The 20,256-nt window shown below is 42.2% G+C and overlaps 4 protein-coding genes across 6 annotated transcripts; 2 read left to right on the plus strand and 2 right to left on the minus strand.

Annotated features, from left to right (window-relative positions):
• Positions 1–354: 354 nt before the first annotated feature.
• On the minus strand, positions 355–9,217 carry LOC134193341 (uveal autoantigen with coiled-coil domains and ankyrin repeats-like). 3 transcript variants are annotated; one of them, XM_062662177.1, is made up of 8 exons: positions 9,138–9,217; positions 8,577–8,950; positions 8,120–8,334; positions 7,240–7,500; positions 6,797–6,835; positions 2,214–2,903; positions 1,586–2,149; positions 355–1,528 (listed from the first exon to the last, which is right to left on the minus strand). In XM_062662177.1, exons 2-8 carry the CDS (start codon positions 8,816–8,818, stop codon positions 690–692), a joined length of 2,850 nt encoding a protein of 949 aa, XP_062518161.1. In that variant the 5' UTR covers positions 8,819–8,950; positions 9,138–9,217; the 3' UTR covers positions 355–689. The 3 variants fall into 3 exon arrangements, with proteins under 3 accessions (XP_062518161.1, XP_062518160.1, XP_062518159.1); XM_062662176.1 differs by lacking the exon at positions 9,138–9,217 and having other exon boundaries at positions 2,214–2,882; positions 8,577–9,014; XM_062662175.1 differs by lacking the exon at positions 9,138–9,217 and having other exon boundaries at positions 8,577–9,014.
• Positions 9,218–9,933: 716 nt separating this feature from the next.
• LOC134192897 (serine/threonine-protein phosphatase 6 regulatory ankyrin repeat subunit A-like) lies at positions 9,934–19,109 on the minus strand. The gene is made up of 13 exons (XM_062661652.1): positions 18,337–19,109; positions 17,921–18,135; positions 17,326–17,586; positions 13,313–13,351; positions 13,116–13,249; positions 12,847–13,049; positions 12,580–12,697; positions 11,880–12,029; positions 11,408–11,582; positions 11,241–11,348; positions 10,814–11,049; positions 10,115–10,580; positions 9,934–10,046 (listed from the first exon to the last, which is right to left on the minus strand). The coding sequence occupies exons 1-13, from the start codon at positions 18,777–18,779 to the stop codon at positions 9,988–9,990; spliced, it is 2,607 nt and encodes an 868-aa protein (XP_062517636.1). The 5' UTR covers positions 18,780–19,109; the 3' UTR covers positions 9,934–9,987.
• Positions 13,706–15,228, plus strand: LOC134193465 (uncharacterized). The gene is made up of 3 exons (XM_062662293.1): positions 13,706–13,969; positions 14,042–14,125; positions 14,212–15,228. The coding sequence occupies exons 1-3, from the start codon at positions 13,706–13,708 to the stop codon at positions 14,836–14,838; spliced, it is 975 nt and encodes a 324-aa protein (XP_062518277.1). The 3' UTR covers positions 14,839–15,228.
• LOC134193289 (uncharacterized) lies at positions 15,483–16,949 on the plus strand. The gene has a single exon (XM_062662113.1). The coding sequence runs from the start codon at positions 15,874–15,876 to the stop codon at positions 16,819–16,821; it is 948 nt and encodes a 315-aa protein (XP_062518097.1). The 5' UTR covers positions 15,483–15,873; the 3' UTR covers positions 16,822–16,949.
• Positions 19,110–20,256: the final 1,147 nt, after the last annotated feature.

The following is a 20,256-nucleotide window of genomic DNA, read 5'->3' on the forward strand; positions in this document are numbered from 1 at the left end:
GAGAAAACGCCAATTTTGGTGGAAAGATCTTCACAGTCAGAAAGTAGCTCAATTAATGCTAACCTTATTGGCGAGCGAAGCGAGCCTAGCCCAGGTCGAGATATATTTTATTTATATATTTATATGCGAGTTGTGTGTGTGTGTGTGTGTGTGTGTGTGTGTGTGTGTGTGTGCGTGCGTGTGTGGTGTGTGTGTGTGTGTGTGTGTGTGTGTGTGGTGTGTGTGTGTGTGTGTGTGTGGTGTGTGTGTGTGTGTGTGTGTGTGTGTGTGTGTGTGTGTGTGTGTGTGTGTGTGTGTGTGTGTGTGTGTGTGTGTGTGTGTGTGTGTGTGTGTGTGTGTGATAATAAACCCAACTGCAACACACCAAGTAGATTTAATTGCTTTGCGTAGTGTCTGTATATATAGATCTAGAGTTAGAGAATCAAGTCTCAATATTGACACAACCTGTAAAAAATAGTACACAAATTATTATACAGTCTGACAGTAAACTGCAAACATGACGTAAGTACCACCATCTCAGTCTCCCTAACATAAAACCCATGGTATAATCAAAAAAAACGTGACATCCAAACCCACCAATACAAACCCACTAATACAAACCCACCAATCCATAACTATTTGGATAATAAATTTGAACCAACATAGAAAACATAATGTTTGCTGTTCAATTCAACACACAAAGACAAACTTCACATCCAAGGTTTATCCACAAGTTCAAGTTTCTGTGAACCACTTCGAATGCCCTTTACCATCCGTTTGGGAGGTGACTCCTTGTATGATCTATCCTTCTTTGCTGAAAGTAACATTTTCAATGCCACTTCTGACTTGACTCGTTCTTGAGGATTATGAGGTAACAATTTTGAAGTGACTGCAAGCAAACGAGGATGAGAAAGACGACAGAGCTGTTCTTCTCGTATAACTGGATCTGCTCCAAGTCCTGTAAACAATTCTAGCAAAGTGACTCCAAGACTGTAAATATCAGCCTCTACGGAATTGTGCACAGGATTTTCAACTGATTCAAGCTTTCGCTCTGGTGCAAGATATTGTGGACTGAGTGGACCAACCGATATCAACGTAGAAGTAGTAGCACTAGCAAGACGTGCAGCACCCAGATCACCAATCTTAGCTTCCATGGTCAGTGTAACCAAAACATTAGACGGTCGAATGTCTCCATGTAGTGTAGTACCAGGCATGCCATGCAGATACATCAACCCACAAACACAACCTGCTGCTAAATCTACCTTTTCTCTCATTGTGAGGTAGCGTTTCACTTCATTGGCTGCATCGATCACATTCTCCAATGAACCTTCCATGAGTTCCATGACAAGACGAAGTGGAAAGTTAAGTGCGAATGTAGCCCCACATGTGGCAACCACATTAGGATGACAAACTTGAGCGCATATAGACACTTCGCGTCGAATTATTTTGATCATGCGTTCACGCACCAACACATCCAGATCAGAACGAAGATGTTCATGAAAAGTTTTAACTGCAACATCAACTCCCTGCCACCTGCCCATTCGCACTTCTACAAAGCAGACAAACTTGATACAACTCACCAAGATTACATTCATAGAATCCTAACCTCCATATGCTCCTCCACCAAGATGAAGCTGAGTGACTTCCAACTCTTCTTCAGAAATATTCCGGCAAATGTCTTGGCATTCAAGTTTTCTCTGAGCTTGCTCTAATGCCCTACTACAATGTTGGTTACGTTGTTGAAGATCTTCTTTATCTTCCTGTAGAGATGCAGCGATTCGTTCCTGCCTTACCAACTGTTGGCAAACAGCCTCATTCTCTTGTTGTCTTTGACCCAATTTACATTGAAGGTCACTTTTCTCTTGCTTTAAAGCATCAATTTCTTTCTGTTTTTGATCCATTGTCTGTTGATAGTCTTCTTCAACTTGTTTGTTCTCAATTGTTAAAGTCTTAACCTTATCTGAAAGTTCATCAATCTCTGCTATCTTTTCATCACGATTTCGTTTTGCTTCATTTCCTTCACGTCGACTGTCAGCAATTGTGCAATACAGTTGTTTGCGTTCAGTCATAAAGTTCTCAATTTGATGATTCAATTGACTCTCTTCTTGTCTTAATGTTTCAACTTGAGCTAATAATTGACTATTTTCCTGTCTGAGCCTTACGAGTTCATCTGTTTTTACAAAGACAGACACTACACGTACTGTTGGGTAATACTAACAAAATATACTCTGTACCTGTGTATGTTGCTTTTTCCTTGACATTGCTGTCCTGTTGGCTCTCATTAGTATCATGCGACTGCATGGCTGGAGTAACATGCGTTACCTCACTTGTAATACAATTTAATGCTGCGTCTGCTTGTGTTTTCTGATCTTGTGGTAGTTGTTCCAACACATTTTCTCGATTACGTGTAATGTCACTGTTACCTGATTGAGATGGTTGCTTCTGTCGATGTCTTCCAGTGTCCTTTTGATGTCCCACGCTTGTCATGTGTTGATGTCCATGTGACTGCATAGCCAAAGTAGCCTGTGTTGCTGGAATCTGTGACAGATTGCTCGGCTGTTGAATGACCAGTTGACTCTGATCTAACCCAGAATGCATTCTTCCACATGAAGATGCTGCCTCAGCTGGTTGAAGAAGATTTCCAGGATTGTCAATTGCTAGCAGGCCTCTCACTGGTGCCTCTTCCAGATGTAGCATTTGATGCGGAGCATCGTCTAGCCTTGGTCTGGGAACATTGGCAATGACTTCTTGATGGCTTGGAGTTGGAGCTGTAGATGTGGGCTTGTCTGAACTGTTCATGACTTGAATTGGTCTTATGTGAATGTTGTCAGGAGTAAGATCATCATCAGTTGAATGTGCAGGTACATGAACTGGACGTCCTGGCCTTTTTGGGTCACTTAATCCTTCAACAAGAAAAATGTGATCTACAAATAATGATATGCACATACATCAACACAATTGACATTCATGTTAAAAGGCAACTGCTAAAAAAACAAAAACCATCAAAGCAACATATAAACCAATGAAAAAACACACACGCACGCACACACACACACACACACACACACACACATACACACACACAAACACATGCACACACACATGGACACACACACACACACACACACACACACACACACACAAACACACACACACAAACACACACACGCACACACACACACACAAACACATGCACACACACGTGCACACACACAAACACATGCACACACACGTGCACACACACAAAACCACACAAACATATGCACACGCACGCACACACACACACACACACACACACACACACACACACATACACACGTGCACACACACACACACACACACACACACACACACACGTGTGTGCACACACACACACACACACACACACACACACACACACACACACACACACACACACACACACGGGTCTAGGTCACTCTCGGTCACTTTTAGTCGCAGAAATTTAGTCGCTAGTACACTAATGCCCCGTTTCCACGAGCATGCATAGAGAGCCGAGCCAAGCCGACCCGTGCCAGCCCAGTATTCCAGCTTGCATTTACATGACACACTCGATACAAGGAAGCCAATGCGTGTCATTAATGTGCGTTAGTTACTTGAGATTGCGTTAGCTCACGTTTGCAATGGACAGAAGCCAAGCTGCTCATGTTTTTTCTCTATGGCATCACAACAGTCATATCGAGAAACACGTAGGAACATATGAGACGTCGTACTAGTTATACGAGATGTAGGCCTATCGCCAGTTGTACCAAATGAGCATTCATGGCTCGTTTTCCAGCACACTATGCGTTTACACGATGTACTTGACCCAAGGCTGGCCTGCACTGGCCCGGCTAGAATACGGAGCAAAGCTGGCACGATCGGCATGGCTCGTGTTTACATGTACCGTAGAAACCGAGCCAGCATGGGCTGGCCCACTTACAAGTGCTCGTGTAAACGGGGTACTAGTTGCCAAAATTTAGTCTCGGGACATCTAGTCACCAGTACACTTGGTCGCCAGTACACTTTAATAGTCGCCGTACCATTAGTCGCCTGGTGCTTACATTTATCGTAATTGCAAAGGAGGCAATTGTCTTATATCCTGTTTACATGAGCACGCATAATGAGCCAAGCCACGCCAGCCCAGTATTCCAGTCCGCGTTCACATGACACACTCCCGTAGAAGGAAGCCAATAATGTGTGCCACTAACGTGCGTTAGTTTCTTGAGCTTGACATAGCTCGCGTTAGCTCACGTTTGTAACAGACAGAAGACAAGCTGCTCGCGTTTTGGCTCTATTGATTTACAACAGTCATATCCAGAATGCGTGGGATATATAGAGACATCGTAGGTCTATCGCCAGGCAACTGTTGCGCACATGCAGCACATGCAGCAATGGAGTTTAAAAGCTAAACTTCTTGCTTATCTTGGCCGCTCCATAATTGGCTAAGACATAGAGTCTCCATCTCGCTCCACGCTATTTGTGCCATTTTTGCGCAAAAGTATGACGTGGCAGAAAGGGGTCTGGCTACACGAGACTACCAAATAAGCAAGCGTGGCCATTTTCCAGCACGCTATGCGTTTACACAATGTACTTGACCCCAGCCAGCCCGAGCTGGTGCACACTAGCCTGGCTAGAAATACCAAGCCGAGCTGGCATGGCTTGGCCCGTGTTTACACATACCATAGAAACCGAGCCAGCAAGGGCTGACCCGCTTACAACTGCTCGTGTAAACGGGGTATTACACACAAAGACACACATTTGTCAAATTGTCTCATCATCAAATACCTGTCAACACTTAAGTTTTCAAATACATACCTGCAAAACTTACACATAATACTATCAAGCACCAATAGAAAGGCGTCAATTAAGCAAGGAGTTTAAAGACCAAAGGTATGCCTCTGTTGCTGTTGGTTGTGTCATTTCTGCACGTCCATTCCTGATAATAGCAACGATTCCAAAACTGTGGTAAACTCTAAAGATGGCAACCTTAGCTTCTGATTGATGATGTGATATACATGTAATTTGCTACTGTAATCTTACTGTTTTAGTAGTCTTTGAAGACATAAGTGTTGACACTAATCACACTATATCATGTATTTGATGACATACATTTGACAGGTATGTATAGACACGTTCAATTACCTGGCAACTTAATAGCACGGGGGACTAATACCCCATTCACACGAGCACAGCTCCAAACTGAGCCGAGCCAAGCCAAGCCAGCCTGGGCTAATGAAGCAAGCCAGCCCTTGTTCACACGACGTCAGGGAACAAGCTGTCCGCGCTTACTTCTCGCTGGCACTAGAACAGTCTGCAGAAATATGGAGAAGTACCGAGCATAGACGTCGACGTCGTCTTCGTTTTGACAGGCACTACACAACCGAACCGAACCAAACCGTGCTGGCATGGCAACTTATAGCGCGTTCACACTAGCGTTTGTAAGTGTGCCAGCATGGTGTGCCACAGTTTGGTTCGGCTTCACTTCGCAGTGTGAACGCCAGCTGAACCGAACCGAACCAAACCAAACCGTGTTGAGCTGGCTCACCTCAAGATACCGTGCCACCACGGTTTGGTTCGGTAGTTCAGTGGAAAATCGTCTCTGAGACCTCGGTGTTGTACATCTCACTGTGATGGACTGCTGAGATGCCAATTAAAACAGGGCAATCGCATCTTGCCTACGATCCATCACAAGAACTACCCGGATATGCACAGTTAGCTGAATACACGCCCACTTTCTTTGACTACGCACTCTCAGCACGCTTTCAGCCTTTGGCAGTGTGAACACAGGCCAACACGGTTAGCTGACATGGTTCGGTTCGGTTTGGCTCGGTTAGGCTATGTAACCATGCTAGTGTGAACAGGCTATTAAGGTGGGCCAACTCAGCATGGTTCGGTTTGGTTCGGCCGGCATTCACACGACGAAGTGAAACCGAGCCAAACCGTGCCGTACCATGCTGGCACAGTAACAAATGCTCGGGTGAATGAGGTATAAAAGCGTTTTCACACCAACATCTGGACTAACTATGATTAGACTACCTATGATTAGGCCAACATTAGCACAAGCGCATTCACACCGCTAACTGTGATTAGTAAGTCACATGGGCACGTGAGTGTAATTAGCCTCGACACTTTTCGTCCGTCATATCTGGCAAAAATTTGCGTGAATTGTTTTGACGAATCCATTGCTTTAGGTTTTGAAGAGGAAAACATTTAGTTTGCTTTCTCTGGCAGCTCCTTCAAGGACGGCAGGAAGTTGTCACATGTACAGGAACATAGGTAGTATACATCTGCATGTGCTTCTGTATACGTCGACATGTTGTTGCTGCGTTTGTACATTTAAACATACAACACCACATCAGAAACATCCACGGGGCGCTCTTCTTGTATACTACCTCACATACCAAAGTCATGTGCAACCACTAACGCCACTAATGTGATTGTAATACTACTCTTTATGGTGTTAGAATGGTGTTAGACTGGCATTAGTGTACTAATGCCAAACTAATCATGATTAAGCTTGGTTCACAGTACTGACGCTGACGCTGACGCTCAGCTGAGTGTCAACATCAAAGATGCCGCCTTGATGCAGGCGGTATCTTTTGATGTTGACGCTGGAATAGGATTCATTTCTATTCCAGCATCAGCATCAACATCAACATCAGCGTCAGCGTCGTACTGTGAACTGGGCTTTAGGCCCAGTGTGAACACGCTCTAACTACTGGGGACTAAAGTTCCGCAACTACATGTCCTGCACTGCACCCGATCAAACATCAAACATCAACAACAACAAACTTAACACATCATGTGCATGGCAAACCTAAAGCGTTCACCTTTGATTTCTGTTCTGCAGATTCAGCTAAAATAGAAAAACAAATCAATTACACAGAAAACATCACAATACAAACATATTTGCAACATAAAAATAACATTTTGTCATTAAAATGACACCAAACCTATCTAAGTTTCAGCTACAAGCCATACAAAATAAGACTCTACAGTAACTCTCATTTAAAACCTCAAATTAACCGGAAAAATCAGAAATCCACGGTTTGTCCATATCCACACTTTGCGGGGTTGGGGTTAGGTATGCATGGTTTGTATTGGCAATCCATAGATTGTACCAGGCAATCCTTGGATTGTCCAAATCTGCACTTTGCGCACAAAATCTAACATTACTAATAATAGATAGAATATAAATATATCATTAGCTCATAACATGATGTAGCAAAACTTCATCTGTTGTAGTTTTACTGTACCAACCTTTCATTTGCTCTGCCATTTCAGGATGAAATTTCTTTGCATAGTCGAGAGCTGTCATTCCTTTTGCATCAGGAAGATCAATGTCTGCCCCATGTCTCACCAGTAGAACACACACAGTCCATGTTTTATTGATTACTGCACGATGGAGAGCTGTAGTTTTCTCTCGTGGCTCAGCTTTGTTCACATCAGCTCGACCATCTAGAAGAATCTGAATGATGCTCGTATCCTTACGATCAGCAGCCAACCACAAAGGAAATTGACCTATACACATAGCAACAAAGTGATAATAATAAATTTAAATGCATACTCTAGTGCAGGTACATGATACGTCCACAAGCAAACATTAACCTAATTGGTATGTAAGTTGGCTGGTTCTCTTATGTGTACCAACTATTCTCCCAACAAACACTTCCCTCCAATCACCGTATGACTACATAATCACAATTTCAGCATGTTATGTTGAATCCAAATGCCATACAGTAATACTACTATGAGAAAATCGCTGATGTTAACGTGAACATCAACATTGATGTCATGCTGATCCCGGATGTGTGCTTTTGATTGGTTGAATGATTACGTGCTTGTGTTTGACGCTGAATACTTCCGGTTGTTGATGCTGGAATAGAAATTGGTTTAATTCCAGCATCAACATCAACGTCATGATGCTGGCATGTTCACAATATTGACGTTGACGTTGGTGTCAGATGTTGATGTTGACGTGAATGTCAGTGTCAATAATGTGAACTAAGCTTTATAAAGTTTTAGTCAATTTTGGTGTCAGATGTTGATGTTGACGTGAATGTCAGTGTCAATAATGTGAACTAAGCTTTATAAAGTTTTAGTCAATTTTGGCTACAACTAATTAGCATGAGTTTCTCACCAGAAGCATTCTCCTTGTTCACATCAGCTCCAGCATGAACAAGATGATGTACAGTCTGTTCTCTTTCCTTAGACCCACTACACACTGCTAATAAGAGTGGAGTATTATGTTCATAATTTACAACATCCACGTCATCAACATAGGAGATGAGAAGTCGTGTTGTCGTAGAATGACAAACAGCATCATGCAGAGCAGTATTGCCCTCAATATCACATCTAGAATAAACAAAAGAAAAATACAATTGATACACAACATTTTAACTGTTTACATAATGCAACCCAAGTAAAAAGTTAACTTTCTCACTAATCAAGTTAATCATTCAATAATATGACTACCGACTAAGCAATAGACCAGCATAACTGGTAGTTTACCAAGTTATCAAAACTATCACTTGGTTATAATTTATTTCTAATAATTGAATTGCACTAAATTTCTCCTCCCAACTCTGTCACCTTACTTTTCAGATTCTGCGTGGTTGCTAAGTAAATAGAAGGCACACTCATACAATCCAGAACGACAGGCGAGCTTTAGAGCTGTCCAACCATTCACATCTTGTTGATCCACTTCTGCTCCAGCAGCAATCAGCGACCTTACAATATTCGATCTCTTTTTATCCTCCATCTTGTCACACATACAATCGACTGTGCAATGTAATGGAGTCTGGTGATTGGTTTTGTTTGCAGTAATTCTTACGCCCATTTGAAGAAGATATTCAACAATATCTTGCCTTCCTGATGAGCAATACCAGTGGAGAAGAGATGTGTTGTCGTCATCTACTCGTTTGATGTCAACTTTCTCCTGTTTGATTGCTTTCTTGAACTCTGATAGTGACTGGATCAACATCAAACGGTTAATACTTTGCAAACCATCATTTGAAACGGAAGCCATGTGGCCGGAGCTTTTTGACTTCCTACAACTGCGCATGCACAAACAACGCCCCTAATTCTCCATATATGGTCATCTTACAAAACGTCCTGCAACCGTCAAAATACTAATTAACAATTAAATAATTAAATACCTTTGAAGTACATGATGTTCAATCCCATTGTAACGCTTGCAAAGAGAGACACTCGGTGAAGTGATTCAAGCGGTACGGTACCGGTCTGGCACGCGCATTTGTCACGCAACACCAGTACAGTAGTAAATACGAGTGTACGTACCACCAGTACGAGTATAGTTTGCGCTACACCGATGGTAATCACGAGAAACACTTTTCATCACCAAGAAAGAAAGTCACACACACCATTAGCTTGTGGTGTGCTCTCGAAGAACCGTCAAGAACCAATGAAAACACAGTTGCCGCCTTGTAGATGGGAGATCGTGCATCGTCATCAAACCAGTGATCCGTCAAGTGACTTGCTTACGTGTGGTCAATAATATCCGGGAGATTGATCAGTATAATTCCTTTCCAAGCGAAATCTTCCGGAATATTTCCGGAAGTTGTAGGGACATCTACGACTGGAAATGACGAAGAGACTGGATCGAGTCTAGAAGAAACATCCAGCCGCACATGCGCATAAGCGTGACCGAGCACCTTTTTTTCAACGAGTAGCTGCCCGGGAAACTTAGAGGTGCGTATGCATCTGCATTGGCTTGCACCAGGTGTGTCCTGTCCGCACTTCAGCAGCTGCCTCTTTTCTCGCTGGCTCGACTGCCTTACACCCACCTCTCTTCAACGCTGTCAGACCTCACGTTTGGGTCACTCCTGACACCAGGTATCCTGACACCAGGTATCCTAATCCTGACACTATATCCTAATCCTGACACCATGTATTGTGGGTCTTCACGTGCAATCTAGCCATCAGTACGTCTCACTCAACAGAGACTCATGCGCCATTTATTTATTACCAATATACAACCTACTTCTGTTACACATGAAAAATTGTCACTGTTACATCATCTCCCTGCCACTTGGCAACTTGCACTTCTACAAATCAAGCGAGACTTAGAAACAAATCACAAATTTAAGTCGTACAGTACTAATAGAATCCTAACCTCCACATGCTCCTCCACAAAGTTGATCTTCAGCAATTTTCAAATCTTCTGCAGAAATGGTTAGGGGAGTGTCCTGATGTTCAAGGTTTTGTTGAGCTTGCTCTAATGCACTACTACAATGTTGGTTTTGCTGTTGAAAATTTTCTTTATCTTCCTGTAGAAATGCAATGTATTGTTCCTGCATAACCAACTGCTGGTTTACAGTCTCATTCTCTTGTTGTCTTTGAGCCAGTTCAAGTTGAAGGTCAATTTTCTCTTCCTTTAAATTATTAATTTCTTTCTGTTTTTGATCAACTGTCTGTTGAAAACTTTCTTGCATTTCTTTGTTCTTGGTCGTTAAAATCTGAATCTCATCTGAGAGTTGACTAATCTCTGCCATCTTTTCATCACACATTCTTTTTGCTTCATCTCTCTCACGTCGACTTGCAGCTATGGTGCAATACAGTTGTTTGCGTTCCTTCTCAAACTAAGACAGATACAGTCAAGCTATTAGTGACTAGATAACATTACATGCATATTGCATATTGTATGTTATTCAATCTAAAACAGATAAACTTGTGACATCCAGACAGGAATTTTAATTGCCAATTGCTAGCTCAAACCAAAATGCTAAGACAAGAAAAGTGTCAAATAAAAAACATTGCTGTCCTGTTGGCTCTTCTCAGTATTATATGTAACTGCATGGATGAAGTAAGTAACCTGCGCTGCTGTACTCTGTGACAAATGACTCTGCACTGCTTCTGGTGTCTTTTGCAAAGGAAGCACTTGATGTTGAACATTATCAAGTTCTGAACTAGAAGCAATGGAAGTAGTCCTTTGATGTTTTAAAGTTGAAACTGTAGATGTAGGCTCGTCTAAATTGTTCGTAAAATGATTCACACACGGAAACTCATTTCTTGATTGTGCAGGTCCATCACAAACTGGATAACTTGATCCTTCAACAACAAAAAAGATATCTGACATAATGACATACAATTGCATCAACAACAAAAACAAAAAAACAAGCAAGGTGTAACAATATCATATATAGACAAACCTGGAAAAGTACAGATACATAAATAGAAACAGACATACAGTTAACTCACACACAGCAATCACACACCAATAGAGCTTGTTCGTCTAACACCTCTTAAAACATGTAGACCTTCAATTTGTCTCCATAATCTGGGAGATTCCATTAGATCCAATGGAGAGTTTCCATAAGCATCTCTCTGCCATATGTCAGCACCTTTTGCTTCAATAACAAGACAAACATCAGCAACCCATGTGAATACACTATAACATCACACTCACCAGCAAAAAATTTACAAATGTCAATAAGATTGTCCATCGCTGCTCTGCAAAATGGTGTAATACATCTGGAACTACAAGTCACATCCAGTCTTGCACCAAAATCCACTAACAACCGACAAATTTCCAATGACTTGACCACAACAGCAAGATACAGAGCAGTGTAACCCTTGCTTGTCTAACAAACAAGTTCAACACCATTAGACAACTTGAACATGCAGCATAAGTAAAAAAGATGAAACAATTGCATGCCAGTTAGCTATAGGATAGTGGCCTTAGCTAAGCTTCCAGACAACTCATGTCTAGGTGACTGTGTGCATTGCATCCTGAGCATATATGCTATAGTCACATTCACAGACTGTCTCTTCAATGTGTAGCTCAATAAAGATAGTTAAAACAACAATATAGTTTGTCTGCTCATATTACAGCTGTAAGCATGTAATAAAGCTCCCTCCATTTGATTGGTTGTTTGTACCTCCTGAATGTTGACGTCAGCTCCTGAATCCAGTAGAGACCGCACCACATCAGCACGTCCAGTCTTCACTACATACATAAGTGATGTCCATCCATCATCATCTGGCACATTCACCGTGTCACGAGCACAGTCCAACAAATAGTGAATACACTGTATACAGAACATAGACAAAATTCAGTCAATAAACAATAGTTGGGTAAACTTTTGCAACCAAATTATAATAAAAATAATTCATTAATATTAATATAGCAATGCGTTCTCGAAGTATCTCCCAACAAATACACTCTTCTATACAAACTATTAACATATGTGCAGTAAAAGTGTCAACCCATTTAAAGAGTTAATTGCAACTATTAAATCGTAAGTTTTATGTATATCATTTCTAGACTAAATTACAGTACATCATGCATGCATGTGCGAATCAAAGATACGAGTTTCATGCTGCTCACTATGTGTGACTCCTTCCAGTGTGTGCAGCTTGGATAGCACAACATGAAACTAATAATGAAAATTTTGACTCACTACAGTGTCAACAGTTTATATCAACCTCCACCATACAATAATTGCATGTACACGCTCTGCTAAACCTCTAAACTTCCTGCCTTCTAGCTGTACTTACATGCAATCAGTACACAACAGAAAGTAAAAAATCTGACAATACATACACAATTATTTACTTTTCATTTAAAACTCAAGTTACCTCTACTGTCTCTGACTTTGAGCATGCAATGTGTAATGGCAAGAGACCTCGACTGTTCGCTTGACGAGCATCAGCTCCAGCATAGAGAAGACAGCAAACGTGATCAACAAACCCAGCTCTATACAACAAGCAAAAACTTTAAACAAACACATTAGTTTGATAGACTTTTGATTCGTTCAACTCATCAGCTCTAGTAGCTAACTTCGTCTGTCTGCTGCTTATCAGATGTAATTACATTACCACTCTATAATACTATTGCTCATTTACTTTGCAGCCAGGAAGAGTGCTGTTTCTCCAGACAAATTCCTGATATCCACCTGAACATGACTGCTTATCAAAAATCTCAATATTCGTAATGTGTCTTTTTGTCTGTCTGTCGTTTGGCAAGTTAAATGCAATGGAGTATTGCCATTAGCTGTTTGAACATTTAGATTAGCTCCCTTCTGTTGAAGCAACACAACAGCATCAAACTAAAATAATAGTCAAAAAGCAAAAGTAATTAACATTATTTATTATACATTCATGTGTATACTAACTCGATAATGAATGACTGCCTTGTGTAGAATACTATAGCCTTTGAGTTGCCAGTTGACATGTGGAAGATTTTCTAGTAGCTGCTCCAGCTGATCAAGTTGCCCTCCATCAAGTTGTTTAAACACAGCTGCTACCACTGGTCACACATCAAACATCAATAGTGACAACAATAGTCAATATCTCATTGTAAGTGGTAAACCTTTAGTTGTTTGTTTTGATTTATTGCGTGCAGATTTAGCTGAAAGTAAGAAAACAAAATGATACAAAAACATTAGAGAATTAAGCATGCATACACATATGGAATAAAAGAAGAGACTATGTGCCATTAAAATTACACCAAAACTTAGGGGTCGTCCATATTTATCGGCATTTTCACGAGCGTACAAAACGTACGCTGGGGGGAGGGGGTAAAACCAGGCGTACGCTTTGGAAAAATGCCGTTCTAACACATGCGTAGGACGTTCTCACTGAGGTAGTTCAATGGTATTGCACACAGGTTCGCGTGGTCAAACCAACCATTACGCTACGTAGCAGTTCGCTGCATCCGGGTTAATGAGCAATATCCGGGTTTCTCTTCTCGCCTCGTGTCTTGATGGATAACGTAGAGAAGCTGTCAGAGTTGTCAAACTGTGCGGACTCTGTACATACGCACCCTGTGAATGCCTATCAGCATTTTGTCAACGCTTTTGGATATATCAATAACAGTTACGGTAGGCAAGATGCTGTGAGGAAGGCGCAGGAGGTTTGGAAGGTTGGGAGTGATGAGAAGAAGGATTACATTTTGAAAGAAGCTTTTCGCAAGATAGAGATGACGACGAAGAGAAAAATTACGTCGTACTTTAGACAGGAGTCAAAGGTACAGCGTTGTTTCTGTATCCTCTAGTCTGCTCGTAGATTTCTCATGCTGGTTCATGTTCTCACGGTGTAGAAGTCGTCTGACGTTCAGACCGCTGCCAACGTGCCATCTGTTGACTTCAGTGATTCGCCCATTCAGTGTCCTTTCAAACGCCTAGTGCAGCATTAGCTGCCCAGGGCATCAATACAGAGAACTTTGCAGAAGGTAGACGGTACCGTTATGTGACATATTTGTGCAATCAGATGAAAGTCGATGAATCCAGCCTTTTGACGGTAGATGTTACCTCCCACACTGAGTTCATGAGGGAACTCTCACTGGTGGCTGAGGCTTTCAAAGACTACTACCAGTTGGTTACGCTGTGGAAACAGAATCAGAGTTTTGTGAAGCGTGAATCAAAGGTAGCAAGGTTAACTGAAGCTGCTGAGAAGAGGCTTTCAGATTTGAAAGATGGCTTGTTACAGTTGGCACAGCTGAAAGTGACAGTTACCAGTCTTTCTGCTCAATTAAGATCATGCCATGAAAAGCTGGCAGAAATTACGTCTTTGCTGCCTGTTCTCCTGGAGGCAAAGTTCTCACTGGAAAGATGCATTCCATGCCTATACGATAGCACTCGAGCTCAAAAACCGAGGAAGTTGAATAAGCTGGCAGGCTCTGGGGATTACCAGCTATGTGCTAGTAATTCTATTCATTTCTCTTGGGAAGCTAGTCTTGACAGCCTCTCTATAATTGAGCATTCATCCTTTGTTCCGAAACCTCTCAATTTGGAGCAGCTGCTGATGTTTCCTTCTAAAGGACAGTTGTCATCGCCTTGGGATGGGAGGTATACCAGGCGAAGTCATATGCCAGCAGTATGGCATAGAAAGAGATGACAATGTGAAACTGAAGATGGTCATTGATCAGCTTGTCGAGAGTTTTCCTGTGCTCTTAATTAAATCGATGCACACATTCATCTTGCTAGATTATACTGAGCTCTTGTTTCGGCCTGGACTTGTTCATGAGCTTGTAACGCTTGACCAAGACTCTACACAAGGTCCATCGGAAGACACCAAAGTTGCAGAAGAGTTACCAAACAAAGAGGGGATCTTCTATTACACAAAGACTGGCCCTACCCCTCTGGAGGAGAGATATCCTCAGCTGTTAACAGTGATAATGGATTTCATCCAGTTGCATGGGTTTGCAGCCCATGTGCGTCGACGCAGTACAACTGCTACCTCTTGCGGTGTTCGCATTGAGGATATCCGGAAGCATGTTATGCAGAATGTGGAAGGCTTGTCAAGTGTGTCAAAGTCCAAGATCTACAATGTGCTGAAGTCTGCACGTAGCAACACAGCTGAGGCATACAGACATAAAAATTCCCTGGACGTCAGAGTTGGAGTCAAGGCATGTGATATCAGCAAAGACAACAAAAATGCTCATGAGTATTTTGCAACTGTCAGCTTCATACGTTAGATGTGTGCTGAGCATCCTGGAGAATGTTCAATATTTTCATGTGACAGCAAGGCAAAAGTGCATATAGGCGGGTAAGCGGTCTCTCGGTACCACCAACTCAGAGTGTTCTTTCCCACTGATGATCGTCCTCATTTCAATGATCATGATTTTCCTGTTCCTGGATACCTGATTGAACCGGATGGGTTCCTATTGCTGCAGTCAAAGGAGAAAAACGTAAAGCTGACGAAGGACAAGCTTGACCGGGAATTGTTGAAGTACCATCAACTGGACCTCTGTGGGTCTATAACCGCTGCGTGAAGAATACATCTACGACTATTGTTGACCACTTACATGATTTGAATCACACCCTGGTTTATTCAAACCTCAAGAAGCCAGTCCTTGCCTTGGTCACAGATGGTGGCCCTGACTGGACACCCAAGTCTAATCTGAATCAGTTTTTCCTGGGCAGGTTTTGGATGGACAACAACTTTGATATGCTAGTTGTTGTCTGCAATGCTCCTGGATTTTCCCGTTATAATCCAATTGAGCATCTTTGGTCACCATGCTCAAAATGGTTAGCTGGTGTATCACTGCCATCATGTCTTCCTGGAGAAACTGTTGCACCTGCACTACAAAATGTCAGCTATGAGGAAAGACGCACAAAGGAAGACCAGGTCTTCAGTAATGCCCTGGATCAACTTGACATATACTGGGACGGCAAGTTTCATGATGGTTTTCGTGTGACCTCTGTAGGTGTCAAGAGTGGCGTCTCCCATGCCCCAACGTTAACCAGATATAGCCAAGGTGACTATGAGAATGTTAAAAATATGTTGAAGAGCAGTCTTCGGGCCATCAAGGCAGATGAAGTCAAGATGCAGCTCTTGGAGGAATGGAGGTATCTGGTGAAGCACATGGACAGGAGATGGGGTATGGTCTGTTTTAGAAAGGGATCCTGTAGAGATGACTCTTGTAAATGCATGACCAATGGCTTGTCTGCAACGAGTGTCAACAAAGTCCCATGTTCTGATACATGGTGCCTGCCACCAGTTACGCCAGACACAGACAACCCAGGTCACTACTTGACATATAGGCAGACGTTGTCCGCCTTGTGCATCAGCAAGCCAGATCAACACCTTAAAGATGTCATGACAGATCGGTGTCCAAGGTGCCGGTATGTGTTCACCAGCCAAGCAGATCAGCACCGCCACATACAATTAGTCCATGGTGGAAATCGAGTATTAAATGAAATCTCTGGAAGTGAACCAGTGCCAAAGAAGTCTACATATCGCTGTGTTGTGTGCAGTCAAGAATACCATTCAAAATACCAGCTTCAAAAACACAAGAATGAGTCGGGCCACACAGTAGGAAGAGGGAGACCAAAGAAGACCAATCCAGCCAGTACGTGTACCCAGCAGCCAGGATAATGACACTTCAATAGTCAAATGTGAAACTTCAATTATACACTATTAAAATTAGATATCTGTGCATTATTGTTAATAATAAATACGAAAAACTTTCTGTGTATCAAGTATGGGCCTATTGAAGCATGTATTATTATTAATATTAAATCAGCATTTTTCGCGTACGCTTTCAGGGAGGGGAGAGGGGGAAGAGGGGGCAGAGAAAAAGCGTACGTTTTGTACGCTCGTGATAATGCCAATAAATATGGACGACCCCTTAGTTAAAAATAATTATGCACACCCATATAGTTACAAATTACATAACTGAAATGTTGCTTTTAAACTAGCATATTCTCCATGCAATCAAACCAGCACTTTAATAATGCAACATGATCTTCTTAACCCCACTTTTATGCCTACTTGAAATGTACACACAGACACACACACACACACACACACACACACACACACACACACACACACACACACACACACACAGATCAGTTTTCATACACTACATGTACAAACCTTTCAATTGATCTGCTATTTCAGGATAAAATTCATTTGCATAGTCAAGAGCTGTCATTCCTTTTGCATCAGGAAGATCAATGTCTGCCCCATAACTCACCAACAGCACACAAACAGGCCATGTTTTATTGATTACTGCACAATGGAGAGCTGTAGTTTTCTCTTTTGGCTCAACTTTGTTCACATCAGCTTGACCATCTAAAAGAATTTGAATGATGCTGATATCTTTATTATCGGCAGCCAACCACAACGGAAATCGACCTACAAAGCATAACCAACAAAACAAGAGTGATGTCACAGCAAATTACCTTAAAATGCATACTCTAGCTATATAATGTATAGTGAGAAAATACGTACATTAGAAAACAACTAAGTAAGCAAGTAGATTATAATAAGTAAAAACGTCTTCCCCATGTATGGTATGCACTATTCTCGTTTAAATTACAAACACAGTTCAATCCAATCACAGTACTACTATACGTTCACACAATTTTCAATACATTAATAATGACACATAGAAATAACACACAGAAAATGACACATAGAAATACACTTAGAGTACTAATTGAGACAACAAATGAGTGCATTAACTCACCATAAGCATCTTCCTTGTTCACATCAGCTCCAGCATGAACAAGATAACGTACAGTCTGTTCTCTTTCCTTAGACTCACTACTCACTGCTAATAAGAGTGGAGTATTGTGTTCATAATTCATCACATTCATGTCATCAACATAAGGAATGATAAGTTTTGTTATACTTGAATGATTAACAGCATCATGCAGAGCAATATTGCCATCGTGATCACGTCTAGAAAACAAAGATACATGATTCATTTACTTATTAAAGCTACAATTAATATGGCAATCCAAACATCCATCAACACTCAATAATATAATATACAGTAACATCACATATAGTTTAATAGACGTTGAATGCATAACTTTTTAGAAAATACTAAAATATCACGTGGTTACTAAATTCTCCTCTCAACTCTGTCAATTGCCTTACATATTTCCAGCATCTGCTCTATTGCTGAGCAAACTGTACACACATTGACACAATCCAGAACGACAGGCGAGCTTTAAAGCTGTCCAACCATTCACATCTTGTTGATCCACTTCTACTCCAGCAGCAATCAGCGACCGTACAATATTCTCTCTCCACGTGTCCTCCACCTTGTCATTGCAATCGACTGCACAATGTAATGGAGTCTGGTGATTGGTTTTGTTTGTAGTGATTGGTACGCCCACTTGAAGGAGATAATCAACAATATCTTGCCTTCCTGACGAGCAAAACCAGTGGAGAAGAGACGTGTTGTCGTTATCTACTCGTTTGATGTCAACTTTCTCCTTTTTGATCGCTTTCTTGAACTCTGATAAGGTCCTGGTCGACACTAGATGACCAGACAATGTCTTGCTGTGTGAGCTTCCTCTCTGAAATAGCTTAATCATTTCGCAACTGAGCAAGCAAACAGCAAAGAAACGTGACTGACGAATCAGTTGACTGCTCTAATTTAATTAGTCACTGGCGAACGTCCAGTTTATCTGTTTGTTTTTGGTAAAAGACAACAAAGCCATAAATTAGACACCCTACTAGTAAGCCGACAGGTGCATATTTATATCAACGCGCACTTCTGCTATGCCACTGCTAGCCTCGCAAGCCAGGCTCTTCCGCGCAGTCGCTGAGCTAACCGCACGTGAATCACACGAGGAGGAGGAGCTTTTACCGGAATTGCTCCAGCGCGAGAAGAGCCTGGTCGCTTTCGAGAACGTCATAGTGACGTGGACCCCCGATCGGATTTCATAGCTTGATAAAGCTAATCCTATTAGGTAAGCATGTAGGTATGAAAGTTGAGAACACGCGACATCGCTTCACGCACTTGCTTGTTTTGCACGAAGTACGTAGTTGACATCATCGTTCGCTTCTAGTACGTATGCAGACAGCTCAGCCATGTAATATTCTGCATTGTCACGACTCCTTTTCAGCATTCAGTTTCGCCAACAGCACACCGCCGAATCTAGATCTGCAGCGCGGTAGTTTGAGAAATGAACTCATTGTACGCGGTTAGTGTATATATGTAGCAGTCAGAAACCGTGCATTGAAACAAGTCGTACGTGTACACGTGCAACTACGAGTCAACTCTACACTTCCTGAACATGGTAGGTCCACTGCACTGCTGTTTTCCCATGCCTAGATGTTTCCAGTTCACCGTGAGGAGGTCAATATCGTACAAAAGTGTTGCTTGCTGAGTGGAAAGTACCCGGTAACCGTCACATAGACTGTGTTAGCAATACACGCGGAGAGGTCAATTGCAACAAGCTCTAGGCCACTGTTTTCATGAACCGTTGAGTGAAACTGGGCCGGCAGTTCTCACACCATTTCCCCCACAGACTATAGATGTCAGAGTAGACGCGCAGGAGTGGTGAATAGTTCTACGTCGGTTTCAATTCGCGCAAACCTGCAGATGAGTTCAGTAGAACGAAACGTTGCTGGAGAGTGTAGGTTCAGCGGACCAGTCCCATGTAGGCCATTCCTACGCTCATTATTCACCAGCACTTCGTCCATCAACGGCTTCACTGGATTTCGTGTTCACGCGCTCTCCGCGGAGGGCTACCTCTCTGCTTCGTGTATCAGCGCAATTACATAAACGAGCTCTTTAGGAAATCGAATTAGCTTTATCAAGCTATGAAATCCGATCGGGGGTCCACGTCACTATGACGTTCTCGAAAGCGACCAGGCTCTTCTCGCGCTGGAGCAATTCCGGTAAAAGCTCCTCCTCCTCGTGTGATTCACGTGCGGTTAGCTCAGCGACTGCGCGGAAGAGCCTGGCTTGCGAGGCTATGCCACTGCTATGCGGCCGAAAGGTGCGCGTTGATATAAACAATCTCAAAAGGCAGCGCGCGCTACTAAATTATAACGCGTTTTAAA

This window comes from Corticium candelabrum, chromosome 17, assembly GCF_963422355.1.
Source record: "Corticium candelabrum chromosome 17, ooCorCand1.1, whole genome shotgun sequence".
Lineage (NCBI taxonomy): Eukaryota > Metazoa > Porifera > Homoscleromorpha > Homosclerophorida > Plakinidae > Corticium > Corticium candelabrum.